This window comes from Phasianus colchicus, chromosome Z, assembly GCF_987193195.1.
Source record: "Phasianus colchicus chromosome Z, bPhaCol1.hap1.1, whole genome shotgun sequence".
Lineage (NCBI taxonomy): Eukaryota > Metazoa > Chordata > Aves > Galliformes > Phasianidae > Phasianus > Phasianus colchicus.
Genome location: NC_143476.1, coordinates 89,959,074 through 89,975,728, shown reverse-complemented (window position 1 = coordinate 89,975,728; position 16,655 = coordinate 89,959,074). Strand labels below are relative to the sequence as shown.

At 46.1% G+C, this 16,655-nt stretch overlaps 1 protein-coding gene across 1 annotated transcript; it reads left to right on the top strand.

Moving 5' to 3' along the window:
* Positions 1-66: 66 nt before the first annotated feature.
* PSTPIP2 (proline-serine-threonine phosphatase interacting protein 2) lies at positions 67-16,626 on the top strand. The gene is made up of 15 exons (XM_031597069.2): positions 67-169; positions 6,795-6,895; positions 8,491-8,568; positions 9,480-9,514; positions 10,657-10,763; positions 11,516-11,578; positions 11,705-11,803; positions 11,998-12,043; positions 12,354-12,433; positions 13,452-13,550; positions 13,955-14,051; positions 14,367-14,448; positions 15,007-15,041; positions 15,535-15,592; positions 15,776-16,626. Exons 1-14 carry the CDS (start codon positions 137-139, stop codon positions 15,582-15,584), a joined length of 1,005 nt encoding a protein of 334 aa, XP_031452929.2. The 5' UTR covers positions 67-136; the 3' UTR covers positions 15,585-15,592; positions 15,776-16,626.
* The last annotated feature ends 29 nt before the right edge of the window (positions 16,627-16,655 follow it).

Sequence of the window (16,655 nt, the reverse complement as noted above, 5' to 3'; positions counted from 1 at the left end):
TTTGTCAGAGCAGAGGCAGCACGTTACCGCTGTGGGTTCTGAATCAGGCTTTCCTGTGCCTGCGGACGCAGCGGGGTGGGAGGGCGCGGGGTGGGGCAGTGCTGGGAGCAGCGGCGGTGCTGGCAGCAGGAGCAGCATGAGGGAGGTTTGGTTCCGGGACCACTTCTGGGTGAGTTGGGGTCTGGGGGAACAGGAGAGCGACCCAGGGCACTTAGCAGGACACCTGATGCCTTGGGGGGCTCATCCTGTCTTCACACTGGCTCAAGCCTCTGGAGGAAGCTGAGCTATTGATGGCAGCAGACCCAAAGCCCGCTGCGTGGTTGAGGGGTTGTGGACATCCTCTGGCTGGTGCTGCTTATCCACTTGCATCTGAAAGCCACTTAGGCTTTGCAACCTGCCCTGTGCAGATGAATTAACAACCCGTGAGCTGATTCTGCAGGGCTGGAGGAAGTTGGTGCTGGACCAAAGGTTTGATATTAATAACTGACTGCTTGTGAACTATTTGAGAACGCTGCTGTCAAAAAGTGTCCTTTGGTGAGTTGCTTCTTGTCTGGGAGCTGATCTTTTGGCTGGCTGCTGATGAGCTGCAGAGGAAAAGTCGTAGCTCGGGGGAAGCTGCAATTTATTCTTTTGAGTCTGAACTATGCTTTTGGGCACGCAGAAGTGCCAAGCAAGTGCTTATCTGCTGCAGAGTATTGTGGCTGTTTGGTTCCCCTTGGCGTCTCAGCTTTCAACGGGGTACGAGAAATTAGGAAACTGGTGCCAAAGTCTGAGCCCTTGAGACTGTGCCTATCAGAATGGCAGATGCCCAGGGAGCAGCTCCTATGTGCTGAGATTAGGGTAGGTGTCTGGCTGCTGAGGAAGCGTGCATGGTGATTTTAGCCAACACCATGAGCAAAGTAGCTAATGCAGAGCCATCAGTATGCATATCAAACTGCCTGGGAAATTAAAGCTAGCTTTGCGTATGGCAGCTGTTTCTCAACCACTCATTGCCAAGAAATTTCCAGAGTGCCCCTTTTGTTTTGCACATGTGCAGCAAGGGAAGACAGCCAGGGTGGTTGTGGTGGAAATACTGCTCCAGTGCCTGTCTGATGCCAATGGATGCTCTGTGTCAGGGGAAATCATCGCCATGCCAAGTTGAAATGCTTTGTGCTCGAAAAAATGAGGTATTACCCAAACAGCCTACAAACACCACAGCAATATCTACATTGCCTGCAAGGAAGAAGGAAGGAGTGAGAAATGGAGAGAAAAGCCCAAATTTGGCCAGGTGCAGGGCTGCTGATAAAGGTTCCGTTTGCTGTAATGCAAAGAGAGAATGCAAACTTCCTCCTGCGATTTTTCTCTGATGCTTGAGGCAAAAAGGGAAGAAGGAGGAGAATGCTGCTTTGCCAAAGCAGAGGATTACACAGGGCTCAGGACAGCTGAGTGGGAAAGCGTGGGTTTGGGGAAGGCTGTGGCTGCCACAGGATGCAGTGCAGGATAGAGGTGCTGCAGAAGGAGAGGATTCAGTACTCCAGCTGATGGAACAACATGTCGTGTGCTACGCATGATCAGCTACATGATTTAGGCTATAATTTTGTTTCTGGGGTCACAAAAAAAAAAAAAAAAGTAGCGCCATTTGCTCTTGAACCTTTTCTTCTGTTCTCTTGTTTTTCTGCTCACCCTGTTAGGTCTAAGCATAAGGTGCTAAATTCCCTACAAGGGCTTGGCACCCCAGGAGCTGCTGAAGCTGCATGCTGCCCCAAATGCCCCTGCTTGCACCATGCCTAGTCCTGCCCACGCTTGCTGCAGCCTCCTACAAGAGTAAAAACATGCCAGAAATGCTCTTTGTTTCCTCTTGCCCTGTCTGCAGTGATCTCTGAGAGTTGAGCAAGCACAGCATTGTCTTCATCCGTGTTTTTTGGTTGTTTTTTTTTTTTTTTGTGGCCTACTGTTCTTCTTTCACTGTACAAACTCTCTTCTTTCATTCTGATGCTTTTCATGAGAAGCGCCCAGTTCTCCCCAAACCCTCTTATAGCAGCTTCTTTTGGGCAGCTCAGCAGCAAGCACTGGGTATCACGAGAGCACTTGGTTCTCATAAAACAACATGGGGAAAAAGGGAAATTTGGCCAAACTTTGCCTTTAGGTATGTATCCGTGTGGGCTTCTAGGCCATGGGGGAAAAATACACCTTGGAGTGATGCAGACTGCTTTTCCTTCCTCCAGCTCAGCAACTGTGGCCAACTCGGTTGTGTGCTCAATGCTGTTCCCACGCAGGTGTTACTGCATGTTGCAATGTGACGTTTCTGCCCGTGGGACCAAGCTCTTTTCTTTTGCACGTTGCATGAGAAAGCCTCTCTCTGGGTTAAGGCTTGATTTCTTCTGCTCCCTGCAGAAATCCTCCCAAAGGTCTCAGCAAGCTCTGCAGGACCATGAGCAACTTCGAGATCACTGATAGCAAGCAGGGCACAGTCAGTGTATCGCCTGGTGTTTCTAAAAGCAAAAATAGACATCCAGCTTCTGCAGGGCTTCTCAGAGCAGATGTGGTTGAGTATTTCAAGCAGCGGTCCATGAGCAGCTTCTTTTCTCACAGCTCTGTTCACATAAGGTTTGTGTCCAGCGTCTGGGGATTGATGTGAAGAAGCTGAAAATACGTGAGCGATATTAATATTTAATTATAATTAGTTTAATTATAATTAATACGTAATTTCACAGCGGTCTGAAACACCACGCTTTTTAGAAGAGAAGTGGCACTTTTCCACTCGTGCTGCAGTGTGAATCTCACATTTCTCACTGTGTGAAACCTTGTGTTATTTCTCCTTGCTAGCATTGCTCCTGGCCCTGTGAACTCCTCCTCGAGAGCCTCAGGGGTACAATACAAACCTAAAAAGGCAGGAATGGGAATTTCCACTCCTCAGAAGCCCTGTGGATCTGGGAAGCATCAGCTGCTGCTTTGTCACCTTGAAATCATCTGTTCACAGTTTCCATGGGCTGTCCTCTAAATAGCACATCTGCTGTTAATGCTGTGGGAGAAGGGCTTTGGGGACCTTGTACTTTGCAGACCCAGCACTGGATGCGGACCCTAGACAGAAACCTACCCATTACACCCATAGGGTGCATTCCTCCCAATGCATTTACTCCAGGCACAGAATCACAGAATGGCTGGGTTGGAAGGGATCTTAAAGCCCACCCAGTTCCAACCCCTGCCATGGGCTGGCTGCCCCACCAGCTCAGGCTGCCCAGGACCCATCCATGGCCTTGGGCACCTCCAGGGATGGGGCACTCACAGCTCTGGGTAGTGGTGCCAATGCCTCATCACCCTCTGAGCAATTAATTTCCTTTCAATATCCAATCTATATCTGCCCTCTTCTAGTTTAAAACTGTTTCCCTTTGTCCTATCACTGTCTGTTTGTGTAAAAAAATCACTCTCTCTCCTGTTTAAAAGCTCGCTTTCAAGTACTGGATGACTGCAATGAGGTCTCCTCAGAGCCTTCTCTTCTCCAAGCTGATTGAGCCCAGATTTCTCAACCTTTCTTCAAAAGAGAAGTGCTCCAGTCCTCTGATCATCTTAGAGGCCCTTTTATGGACCCACTCCAACAGCTCCATATTTTACTCAGTGCCCCGTGCCTGGATGCAGAACTCCAGATGGGGCTGTACTAGGGCAGAGCAAAGGGGGCAACCCCCTTCCTGCCCTCTGTTGATGAAGTCCAGGACATTATTGGCCTTCCAGGCTGTAAACTCGTGTCCTGCTTTTTGTCCACCAGGACCCCCAAGTCCTTCTCTGCAGGGCTGCTCACAGTGAGTTCTTCTCCAAGTCTGAAGGTACATCTGGGATTGCCCCAACCCAACACACTGCACTTGGCCTTGTTGAATCTCATGAGGTTCATGTGGGTCCACTTCTCCAGCCTGTCCTGGAGACGTCTCTTCCTTCTGCTTGGTGTCATTGCTAAACTGTCGAAAGTGCACTTCATCCCTTCATCTGTGTCACTGATAAAGATGATGAAGAGCACCAGACTTAGACAGACCCCTGGGAGACACCACTCTTCACCACCCCCACCTGGACATAGATCTATTGACCACAATTTTTTGGCTGTGGCCATCCAACCAATTCTCCACTGACTAGTCCAGCCTTCAAACCCATATTTCTCCTATTTAGAAACGTGAATGCAGGAAACTAAGAATGTGGCAAAACCTTGGTAAGTGCAAGAAGCTCAAGCCATTCAGGTTAACTTATTTCCAACAGCAGGTGCTCAATGATTTGCCTGTTCACCATCATTTTCAGCATGGCAAGCTGGGTGCCATGCTGCTGGGAAGATGCTGTTTATGGTACAACACAGCTGGTGCAGCAATTTGTGCTCGATTTTTATTCTCTTAGATGACAACAACACAACACCTGTTTCTTTTTTTCCCTTCTTACGGGGAACCTCTTCTCTCATACAGCCTTATGCCTTATTACTGCTGTAAACTGGAAGGATTCAGCAGGCTGTGAGGGTGACGACTTTCAAGGTTGTTTGGTGAATGCTTGGTGCTACCCTGGTTTTCCAGAACTCTTTTTGTTTTAGTTTATCATGGCTTTGAACCCCGTCCTCACTGCATTCCCTTTCCTCTTTCACTGCTCTCCTAAGGGCAGCCATGGTGGTTCTCTGTGTTCTTTCCATGCTGATGTCTGCCCAAAGGCTGCATACGACCCTGCCCAGCCCAGCTCCATCACAACCCCTTCTGTGTCTATTTTATTTCCTTTAAAATGGGGTAGGAGGCCAAGCTAGGATGTTCCTGAGTTTTGCAACTGTCATGAAAAGCCATTTCAGTGCAAGTGCGCTTCCTTCTTTTGCAGATCTGATTAGCAAAGAGGTGACCTAAATTGAGAACTGCTCGGGTGTTTTCAGAAATAAGCTCATTACGGGGGGAGGTTTGTGCTTAGTAGAGAAACAGAGAGTGTTTGGAGATGTCAGAAGGTCTTCTGTTCCCCCTCTCTGATGTATGGAGCAAGACTGGCCTGGGATTCATGGGGATTTCCTGCTGCCCCACTCCACCCCAGCTCTGCTTTCTCTCTTGCTTTCTGCCACTGATTTTAAGTCCCTGACTGCTTAAGGAAGTCCACAGTGATGAAATCCTACGTTTACCACAAAGATCAGCCCTGTTCCTCCTCAGTTCTTGCTCTGGGTACAAATTCCTGAAAAATCCACCTCTCTGCTGTCAGTGTTTTCACAAACAGCTATCTGCTTGCTGTCATATAGGCTCGGAACACTTCCTGCATCTCTCCATCCTGCCATTATTCCTCTTTAAGCTTCGTAATAAATATTTGCGGCTTTTGCTTCCTTTCTCACAGCTTCGTATCTGCTCTTGCCATTGCTTCCTTTCTGCAGCCTGCTTCCCTGTTCCTTCATGTGATCTTTCCCACAGCTTTTACAGAAGGTAGCACCTTTTGCTCAGCCACAAATGTACGTATATATCTGTTTTAATGACCATCACAGTAAAATACGTGTGATTTGCCAGAAAGCACTGATCCCTCAGATGCCTGCGGGAAGCCTAGAGAAGCACTGGGGCTGGGACTTCTGGGTTTGGTGGTGATGGGTGGCAGACTGAAGACCTCTCACGGCCCTATGTGATATGTTAAAAGCCACAGGGCAGGATCTGGAAAGGACATGGAACTTAGGGAAGTGGTCTGTCAGTGGTGTTTTGAACTGATGTAAGCAGGTGTCAGTTGCTTTTCACAAGACCACGGAGAAAGCTATCACAGCAGTGCTGGTTGGATGCATCCACACACTGTGAGTAGTGGGGGAAGCCTGTAGCTCACTGATGATGTGTATTTTATTTTGTGAAATTGGAGCTAATAGTTAGGCTTATAGGAGGAGATGTCCCCTGGGGCCATGTGGCCATGAAACTTGTTTTTAATCGAATCTGCAGGCGAAACCTGGGTGATTCATGTACGTCCCTTTTCTCCTGAAAACCATCTAGGTTCTGGCATTTTTATAAGAATCTGAATCTGCTGAGGTGTATCTCAGGTCCTCCTATGGACAATGAGGTCAGACATCACAAACTGGAAGGAGGGAAAGTGCTACAGCAGTTTTTGGGAGGTCACGGTGCATTGCAGGGCCAACGATGCCAAGGAAGGACCAATAGAATGTAGCAGGACTGAGCTGTGCTTTGTTCCAAATTTAAGGCCAGGTGGAATGGGGCCTTGGGCAGCTTGATCTGGTCGGTGGCAGAACTCCCCATGGCAGGGGGTTGGAACTGGATGGGCTTTAAGGTCTCTTCCATCCCAGCCATTCCATGCTTCTGTCAAGCTGCGATCACCATTCTCATCAAAGAATCATAGAATGGCTTGGGTTGGCAGGGACCTTAAGGATCATCCAGTTCCAACTTTGCCACAGGCAGGGCTGCCAGCTGCTAAATCAGTCACTGTATCAGAATGCACAGGGACCCATCCAACCTGGCCTTGATCACCCCCAGGGATGGGGCATCCACAACATCTCTGGGCAGCCTGTGCCAACCCCTCAGCGCTCCGTCAGTAAAGAACTTCCCCCTGATATCCAACCTAAATCTCCCCTCCTTTAGTTTAAAACCATTCTTCCTTGTCCTATCACTATCTACCTGTGTAAAATTTGATTTCCCTCATGTTTATAAGCTCCCTCATCCTGTACTCTTGCCCACCCAAAAAGAAAAAGAGTATTTAATGTAATTTATAGGCAAAACATAAAGAGGCACTGGCATGCTTGCTCCCAGCAGAGCCATTCGTCGTATCAGTGCTGGTGGAGGTACAAGTGATCATGGACTGCACTAACAGGCATGTGAATCCCATTCTTGTGTTTTCAGAGCACAGATCTGACAAGCACGGTTGGCTATGACAGCATCATTCAACATTTGAACGATGGCAGGAAGAACTGCAAAGAGTTTGAAGACTTTCTGAAAGAAAGGTACGGAGCAGTCTCTGACAGTGGGTTTGGTTGGACCTGGAAAACGAGGCAGTGACACTACTTCTGTTTCTTGTATTCTCATTTTGGTTTCCATCATGTTTAACTGTCCACTGTCTTAAAGCATCTTTGATTTTTGACTCACTTGCTTTTTTAACATTCTTCTTTCCCTGCACAGCTGGTCCTGTGAAATCAAGTCTATACCTGGGTTTTCTCAATTGGGAGGCAGTGATGGCATTGCTCACAAAGCCCAAGAGCATACTGTTAAGGCCATTATCCAAATGCCTCTTGAACACTGACAGGTATAGGGCATCTCTCTAGGAAGTCTGTTCCTATGTTTGCCCACCTTCAGAGAATTGTGGAATAAAATAAACAGCTTCCTAAAATGTCTGTCTCTCTAACACAAATGCACACGTCTATGTCGTTGATTTCTGTAGATGTAGATTCATTAGACATTTTGAATTGCAGGTTCTCCTGCTCTGCCTCCCCACCACGTTTGTCCCAGGCTGTTTTGTCCCAAGTCTTGTATTCACATTTGCTTTCCCCAAGCTGTCAACATCAAAATTACATTAATGCAGGATTTTTCTAAAACAGTCTTGATATCTCATTTGGTTGGCCTTGAGGTGATCAGGCAGTTGAATTCAATCTTTGTAGGTCTCTCAGCTCACTTCTATTCTACTTCACTCCACTCCATTCTGGTCCATCCCATTCTGTCCTACCCCAACCCATCCTCCAGGAGACCTTCTAATGCAAATCACCAGCAGTACTTGTTTCTCTCCAAGGTAATCTTGCCCTGATGGAGATATCTATATTTTACCGAGCAAGTCTAGCCTTGAATGCCTGTACAGAACTCAAAGCAAATTCTTAAATGGCAGCACATGGGTTTTCTTGGTTTTCCCTCTCTTTTCCAAGAGGTGAGGGCAATGTCACTTTCCAGAGATGTTTATATATTACCACCACAAGGTCTGGCCTCCTCAGATGTTGTCTTTAAGGAATAGAGGCAGGCAGGAGAGCATACCTATTGGCTTTAAAAAGTGCTGCACAAGTTTTGAACAGCTGAAACATCCCAGCTGAACTTCAGGCAAGTGTAGGGAATCTGAGTGTCTATGAGATGCCTGCTTCATTCTGTCACATTTGGCTGAAGTCAGGCAATAAAGACTTCAAATGGATGGACTGACAGACACCGATGAGCAAAATGCTAATAAGGTGATTGTGCAAATCTTGTTCCCATTGAAAAGCAGAGATAAAAAATACTTTGATGGCTTACCTGGCTGCATTCATCTGGCAGCTGCATGGGCTGCTTAGTTCTCCATCCCTTGGGGAGATGGTGGTTGTACCTATCAGCAATAGGGAGACAGGGAGGGCAGCTGGCAGGACTTTGCATGCAGACAAACCAAACTGCAAGCTCCAGGATGTTTTGTGGTGGTCTTGGAGGTAGATGTCCATGCTGTCACTCTGATGTAACAGCCTGGGATATTCTGTACACTCGCTCTTCCATTATTTGTGCTCAGGGATGTTCTTACGAAACTCCTGCTCTTGTAAGCAAGTTTTGGTTTCTGAAATGAGATTTTCTTCTCATTTCTCTTTTTCCTCAACAGGGCAGTTATAGAAGAAAAATATGGCAAAGAGCTCATCAACTTGTCGAAGAAGAAGCCCTGCGGGCAGACGGAGCTGAAGTAAGTTCAGAGTACAGTGCCTTTTGCTTTTACAGGTGTCTGTAATTGGAACAATGAATGAGGAAGAGGGAGAAGGAAGGAGGCAGAGAGGAAGAAAATAGTGTTGGGATGTCAACGGGACATTGCCAGATATTCAGAAGTCAGTCTTGTGAATGAATACTGACTTGGCCTTTGCCTTTTCCAGCAACCAAGTTGGGATTTACCAACTTCCCACTAGCTGTAGGCCAATCAAAGCGTCATGGGCACGCAGGAGAGAAGTAGGCTGGTGACTGTCCGAGGATCATGAGGCCTTGGGTTTGCTCCTCACCCTCTCTATGGCCAGAAGGAAGTCCACCTACTTCTTCAAGTCAAACCACATGAACATTCAAACCTAGTGCTTTGTCACCCTGCATGGATATTGTGGCTACTGTGGTTGGCTCAATGAGTGTCCCTTGTCATCTTCTGCTTGATATTTTGGTTTGATCTTCCTTGACCACTTGTTTAGAGTTTTATATTGGGCTGACAGTTTTTTCTTTTTTTTTTTTCTTCTGAAATCTGCATGACTTTGTCTTAAGAGGTAGAAAAGTTCCCCACATTTCCAAGCACTCACCTCATGCAATGTGTAGAAAATATTCATATGTTCTGAGTGATACGTTTTGGAGTTTGCTAATAACGTTTGTTTTGAAACTCAATATTTAGTAGCATCCAGTGTTCAGGACAAAGGTGTAAGGTCAAATCGAGTGAACTGCGTTATACTCACAGATAGATGAAAATCTGGAAGTGTGAGGAGAGTAAATAAACCTGTTTTGAGCTCTCTGCTCCTGAGTGTGGGACTTGCTCTCCAGTTCAGAAGTGCTCTGCTGTCACCGTTGAATCCTGTACTTGCATCAGGTAGTGATCTCTTCTAATGCTCTGCCTGTGTTTTTTTTCAGTACCCTGAAGAGATCCCTGGATGCTTTCAAGCAACGTAAGTAATTCTTCTTTTTTTTCATGTGTTGGGACACTTGGCAGTGCTGAAGCCTTTGGGCTATTGCTTAGGAAGAAGCAGAGAAACCTCCAAAACTGTATGATATAGGATCAGGTGTAGGCTGTCCTTTTGGTCCAGCTCAGCCCAGAGTGTGGAGTTTGGAACAGAGTGTTCCAAGGCATGGGTGTCAGAGTGGAATCATGGCGATTCCCTTTTGGAATAACTTGGGCTTTTGGAGTGAGCAGCATCTTACAAGTTGCGTGGCACCAGAAGCCATCCATGAAGAATTCAGCTGAGTTTTTTTTTGGGCTGGCTCACCTTGCCCTATTCGCACAAATGTTCAGTAATCAAAGCATCAGAAAGGTTATGCTTTGCCCATCTTAGTGTCCACTACTCACCATGCATTGCAGCCTGCTGGGGAGGATACAGCCAGCACCTGTACTCTGAAGGCTGGAACTCTGCTATCCTGTGACAAAATCTGGCAGCTACAAATCCACCACCATCTGTCCTGGTCATATTTGTCAGCTGCCATGTTCCTGAGCTGATGTCCTTAACAAATCAGTCCTCCAGCAGCTGAGACATTAATAGTTGTGAGTCTGGAACAGCTTTAGGTGTTGAAACATGAGCTATAGCCTGTCTTACCTGCAAGTGATCTGCTTTGCTTGCTGGGTGGATGTTTCATGGTATGACTGCTCTCCTGCTGGATCCGCTCAGTGTGGCACTGAGCATGAGACAGAGATTTACTAAGCAATAGCTCTTCTGTGCTCTAAGGTGCTTCTCTGCTAGCCTTCCTTCAGACTGATGCTGTAGGGTGTGATGTGCTGAAACATGCCTGAATTAATCCGGATGAGGAGGGAAAGCAACTGTGCTCATTTTAATCACTTTTCTTAGTATGAGTTTTCCTAAATGAAATGCAAGCCACAGCATGACTACGAAACACTCCCTGCATAGGCAGACCCTGCTTGGAAGCTGCTTTGAAAGTGATGCTGCAGCTGCAAGGAAATGGATGAGGTGGGACCGTGGGTCACTGAGTCAGTTTGATCTCACCAAGAAATCTGGCCTGAAAAGCACAGTATTTTTAGGGATATGTACATGCATGCACAAACACAAATGTGTCTTTTTTTTTTTTTTTTCCTTCACAGAGATAGATAATGTGGGACAAGGTCACATCCAGCTGGCACAAACTCTACGGGAGGAAGCAAAGAAAATGGAGGAATTCAGGGAAAAGCAAAAGCTTCATCGAAAAAAGGTAAAGCACTGCACTGGCACCTTCACTGCAGGCCACTGTCTCACCTACTGTGCCACAGATCCCTTTGTGTCCTTGTGCCCATGAGGGTGAAAAAGTTCTGAGCTCCTTCCTACATGTTGTAACTATGCTGTAACTGTGCAGCAACCTCTGACTTCCTTCTTCTCACAATGTCCTTCAGGGTTCTTTGAGGGACAGAGATAGAAAGCATTCCTCCATTAATGCCAGCCTCAATTAGGAATTTTTTAAGATGTATAGATAGCGTTGTACGATCTACACAATGTCTGGTAAAATCTGCAAGCTCTTTAACTTCTTATGGTTTGAGATTCCCTTGACTGGAAAATGAGGAAAAGCTGTCGGAACCAGAGGCTGAGCAGGACTTAGCAGAGATGAGTGAGCTTGACAATTCTATCTGACTCTGTGGAGGTGATACAGTACCACACACTGTTAGTATTCATTTGTACAGCTTCTCTGCATACACAATGGAAGCTTAGATAGGAGTATAGAAGGATGAATGCCCTGGATGGGTTTTGTGAACTTTGACGAGTTGTTATTCTTGCCCATGGCAGCTGGATTGGAGCTAGATGATCTTTAAGACCCCTTCCAACCCAAGCCCTTCTATGATTCTAGGATACTGGAGTACCTAATTCCAGGCAGAGGAAGGTCCTTACAGCCATCATTCTGTAATCCCATCATATGGTCCACGACTCTTCCTTTCCTAAGCCATGCTGACTCTGGCTCTGTTGTCTTCACAGATAGAGCTCATAATGGAGGCGATTCACAAGAACAGGAATTTGCAGTACAAGAAAGCCATGGAGGTAATGCAAGCATGCTGCTGTCTCTTGCCATATGGGTTAATGCTGCTAAAATACACATGCATGCAGCCATATTTGCATCTCATTTGCTTGCTGACACGTTCCTGCTCCATTTGGTGTCTCTCCTAGGCCAAGCGGCTCTATGAGCAGCGCTGCAGGGATAAGGATGAAGCAGAGCAGGCTGTGCACCGCAATGCGAACCTGGTCACACAGAAGCAGCAGGAGAAGGTAAGGAGAGTAAGGCTGTGCAACATAGGACAGGAGTGTCTCTTCTCGCAGGTATCCCACCCCAAGTCCTTCTCTCAGTTCTGGGGTTAGGGTGGAATGAGTGGGCTGCTGACCTTCCCTGCTGGGGCTACTCTGCTGTGAGTGATCCACCAGGGCTCTTCTATACCTTTTCTTCTCTCTCCCACCTTTGGCAGCTCTTCCTGAAGCTGGCTCAGACAAAATCAGCTCTGGAAGATTCAGGTGAGCATGGAGACACATCATACTGGTTTGGAGGGGGGCTGGGAGGAGGGAGGAGGAAGCTAAGCCATAGATCCTCAGAAACATGAGCAGAGATCCAGGAGGCAACACCTGTTTTGGAGAAGCCCACGTGGCCCCACCACACTCCCTATATTCTCTCCAGACATGACCTCAGTTTTGGGCTTTGCATCCCACTATTACTGGGTTCTCTCCAGGCCCCTCTAGCCACTTTTGGCTGGAGAAGGTACTATCCAGCAAAAAATATATATCTTTAATTAATATTAACCAGTTGACAATTTGGTTTCCTTCATAGACAGGAGTTACCAACAGAGCATTACTTCACTTGAGAAGATCCGGGAGGAATGGCAGAAAGAGCACATCAAGGCTTGCGAGGTAAATGCCACAGAATTGTTTCACAGTGCACTGTGGTCCCATGGATGTCCATCCCCTTGCTGCAGGATTTAGGGATAAAGTGCCTCTGTATTCCCTTCATGTACATCAGGATGTATTGCAGGTAACCCTGCAAGTTTCTCCTGCTTGGCTTCTGGATTCAAGATCCCACCACTTCAAGGTTTCCACTACATTATTTTCTTTTTCTCCCACCACCTTTTAAAACAACAGAGTAGAGGCACTTTGTGGTGACTTTTTTGCTTGTTGCCTGCTTGCATGTTTGGTGCTGCCATCATCTGGCTCAAACTGTTGAAGTCTGAACACCTCTTGACTCGAGGCTACAACCACATGAACACCTAGCAACATTTGTCTTGGATGCTGACACCCTAAATGCATGGAGCATCCATGCCTCTGTTTCCATACATCCTTGGCTTTTTTAAATTTCTCTGCATATGTGGGAGGGAGGTGAGAGGACAGCTGGGACTACAGGACCAGAGGGTGCAGGGTGGTCCCTTCCCCTCCAGCACAGCAGAGCACTGAGACCTTCCTGAGCTTAGCACCCAGCTTGGAAACACCTGGTTGCACAGATAAATGGTTTATTCTCTGGGCAAGCTGGAATACTTGTGGATTCATAGAATCATTTGAGTTGGAAGGGACGTTTAAAAGGCTATCTAGTCCAACGTGTCTGCAATGAACATCCAAAGCTAGATGTGCGCCGGCCCTTCTGGAGATCAACCCCACCTGTTCCTTGCTGACCCAGTCATCTTTTTCATGTTATTTGGGGTAGAAGAGGATCTTAGATGTTACTGGATGGTGGATTGTGGGGTCGTAGTAGGTGCCCTTGCTCAACCCCTTTTCTTTACTGCTAGTCAGAGAAAGCTTTCTAGAACAAAATGTGATTGAGAGGTGAACTTGAATCACCTGAGGACATGTGAACAATAAGTCTCAGAGGACACCATCCTCAAATTGCATTTATGGCTGTACTGACATGGGATCCACCAACTTGTCCTTGTCATTGCAGTTCTTTGAGACTCAGGAGTGTGAGCGCATCAGCTACTTCCGCAATGCCCTCTGGCTTCATGTCAACCAGCTCTCCCAGAGCTGTGTCCAGAATGATGAGGTGAGTCATTCTTTCTCTTTTGGAACAGAAAACTCTCCTTTTGAATCTCAGCTGCCCACCTGGGTTCTCTTTTCTCATCTTTTTTGTACAGCTGTAGTAACAGAAATGATCTCCTGAGTGCAAGCTTTTCTCATATTTGCAGTTGGAAAAAAAGGGAGTAAGCAGAACACAAATGAAAATGTGTCCTCAGCTCTCTGCCATCAACACCATACAAAAGCACTCACTTCTCCCTGGTTAAAGAAAATTGTGGTTGAAAACAGTGAAACAAATGAAAGGCAGAGGGAGGTGACCTTGCCAAACATTACACAGGATCATGTCACACCCCATGTGAGACAACTGACTGAAAAAAGACCTTTTGGTTTCTGACCTGACGTATAGGAATGCTTTTCATTTTCTTTCCGCAGAAATATGAGGAAATCCGCAAAAGCTTAGAAATGTGCAGCATTGAGAAGGATATTGAGTTTTTTGTAAATTTACGCAAAACTGGAAGTTCGGCACCAGGTAAGAGCCCAGTTCAACCTCCCAAAGTAGCTCTGACTTGCTTCTATTCCTCATCTCTCTGACTTGCTTCTATTCCTCATCTCTCTGTTGTCCTCATCAGCGTCAGTTTGGATGCAAAAACCACTGATTTTGTAACATCCTCCTCTCATTCTCTGGCATGTAGCACCAGCCCCTAGAGTTAATCTCCTCTTTTTGGAACACTGAAGTTCCAATCAAACATCTTCCCACAGAGAAGGGGGGGAAGGACAGCTGAATGTTTTTATTGGCAGGTAACAAATTAAAGGTCTGTACTTTGCTGTTGTTACCTTTTCATAGCTCCCATTGTTTACGAAAACTACTACAATACTCAGAGGAATGTGACTCCTGTGAGAAGTCCAGCTTCTGTACCTATATCAAGGTAAGGCACATTGGCTGGGAATCTTATTCTTCCTGAAAGTGCTTCTGGTGAGTATGTGCTCAGTTTTTCTTGTGCCAAACCTATTCAAAAATCCTGTGTATTGAGGATATTGGCAGCTGAAAAGCAAGATAGCTTTGAGGTCAGGGTGGAAGAAGGTTCTGCCATGGGGAAGATGAAGATTCATGGCTAAAGTCTCTTGCCAAGGATGAGCATTCCTTCTGGCTGTCACGTTGGGAGAGAAGTCATGCACAGTTATACCTTCCTAATGTCTCATCCTGGGTGGAGGCATGTGAAAAGGCATGCCCTGGGGCTTACCTGTGGATGGTTTGTCAACAAAGTGCTTGTTTTCCTCTCCTGCACTAGACTGTTGTTGGTGAGCTAGCCATGACATCCTTTAGTACCAGTTATTCAGAAAGCCCAGTGCTGCCAAAGCTCTGCCCTCCCGTAAGCTCTGGGAGGATGATTTGGGACCTACAGAACCAGAGCAGTTGGGATATTGAGGGGATCCCATAGTCACTCAGATCCTTAGCTCTGTGGTTTTTTTTTTTTTTTGTGCAGGAGGGGGCCTCTACCCACCCCGACCAGTGGGCCAGGTGAGTTCCTTGGGCTTCTGACCCCACAGAGTATCTCTCTGATCTTGCTCTTCCCCACAGGATCACAAACTTGATCTTTCTAAAGGGCTTGCTTGCAGTCTAGCTCCTGCTATGAGTCTAGTCTCCACAGAAAGATGGTGGGAAGTTGTCCACTGAATTTGGATACAAGGTTCAATCCAGAAGATCTGTTCAAAGCCCTCTGTATGGGAATTTCTGAAGACTTAGAATGCCCAAACTTGGAATCTCAGCAGGCTCTGGAGTTTAGGCTCTTCTCTATTTAAATAGCATGAGTTGTATCACTTCCAGGTCACTTCAGGAATGGGATTCTGCAGCGAGACTCAGAATAAACAGGTTCTGCTTTGGCATTCTGGCAAATCAACTGATCTCTCTGAGCACCATTCATTCCTGGCTCCCATCCCTTTAACACAGTTTGCCAGTGCATATTGATTTTGCCCTGCATAAAATCCCTTAATACGTTTTTGTGCTGTTTTAGGTGAACCTGATTATGCCACAATTGATGGCTACAGCTTGATACACCATTAATAGCCACTGTAAGTACTGAAGGAAGGGATTAATAATAGACACGGCTACAAAATAAGAATGGTGGAAAAAGAAAAGCCACCATCCAGAGGGGTGATAATTGGGGATGATTAATGGGAAGGGATAATCATGTCAACCCTCTTGTCCTTGTCTGAGCTGAATCTGTGATTGAGACTGTTGATCCTGTTCTGTAGGTTCTTCAGGCAGAAGATACTGTTGGCCTGGTCAGCATGGCATAATTGGTGTTTTCAGTTTTTCCCAGCAACACACAGCTGCAGCGCTTCTCCACTCAAGAAAACATTTGAAGACTCTGATAATTATTTGTACATGTAGAAAGTACCTACTAAAAATCTTTTCCTTTGATTAGAAGACTTCTTGGACAGATATCCAGTTTTTACACTCAGGAGAAGAAAAGGCAAAAAATAAAAGGCGATGGACTGGGACATTATCTCCACCTGAAGAAGGTCTTAATTTCAAGTTCTTCCAATATGCCACCAGCTGGGAGAGCCTGAAGCCTTTTTCTCTCCAGAAAAGTAACTTGCTGAGTGGGAGCTGTGCAAGGCTTTGGGCATGCTGGCTTGTGTTCAGAGCTAAGGTTGCATTTTGACCTGTCTCTAAAATCTTTCATTAGTAGCGATTAAACTTGTAATTTGGATTTAGTTTCAGTTATGTTTCTCAAGCAGCTTTTGCAGAGGTGCACTATGACTTACACTGTGGGTAGGCTATGCTGTTTTTCAGGCTGATGGTATAACTTGTTCTGGTAGGCTGTGTTTAAATCTGTAACACCAGGAGCTGCTGGCTGTATGATCTTCAGGTTGAATCCACATGACTTCTCTATGTGCCTAAGCCCATTGGTTCCCAGAGATTTACGTTATTTCCTCATGTGGAAAGTATCATAATGAGCTTTAAATTCTGTCCCGCTACACTGCAATGAAATGTACAAGAAAAGGAATAGTTTGTCCTGTTTTTTTTTGTTTTCCATAAAAGATCAAGTATACAAATATGCCTGTTGTAGTTTTAGTTCTTTAAATACATATATATTTAAAATAACAACTCTGAGTTGTGTGCTGGATT

Excerpts from the sequence above, each read along its gene's own strand:
- PSTPIP2 (XM_031597069.2), top strand. The coding sequence starts at position 137 with ATGAGGGAGGTTTGGTTCCGGGACCACTTCTGG. Across the intron at positions 11,804-11,997 it reads CACAGAAGCAGCAGGAGAAG|CTCTTCCTGAAGCTGGCTCA; the intron begins GTAAGGAGAGTA and ends CACCTTTGGCAG. Across the intron at positions 14,052-14,366 it reads AACTGGAAGTTCGGCACCAG|CTCCCATTGTTTACGAAAAC; the intron begins GTAAGAGCCCAG and ends ACCTTTTCATAG.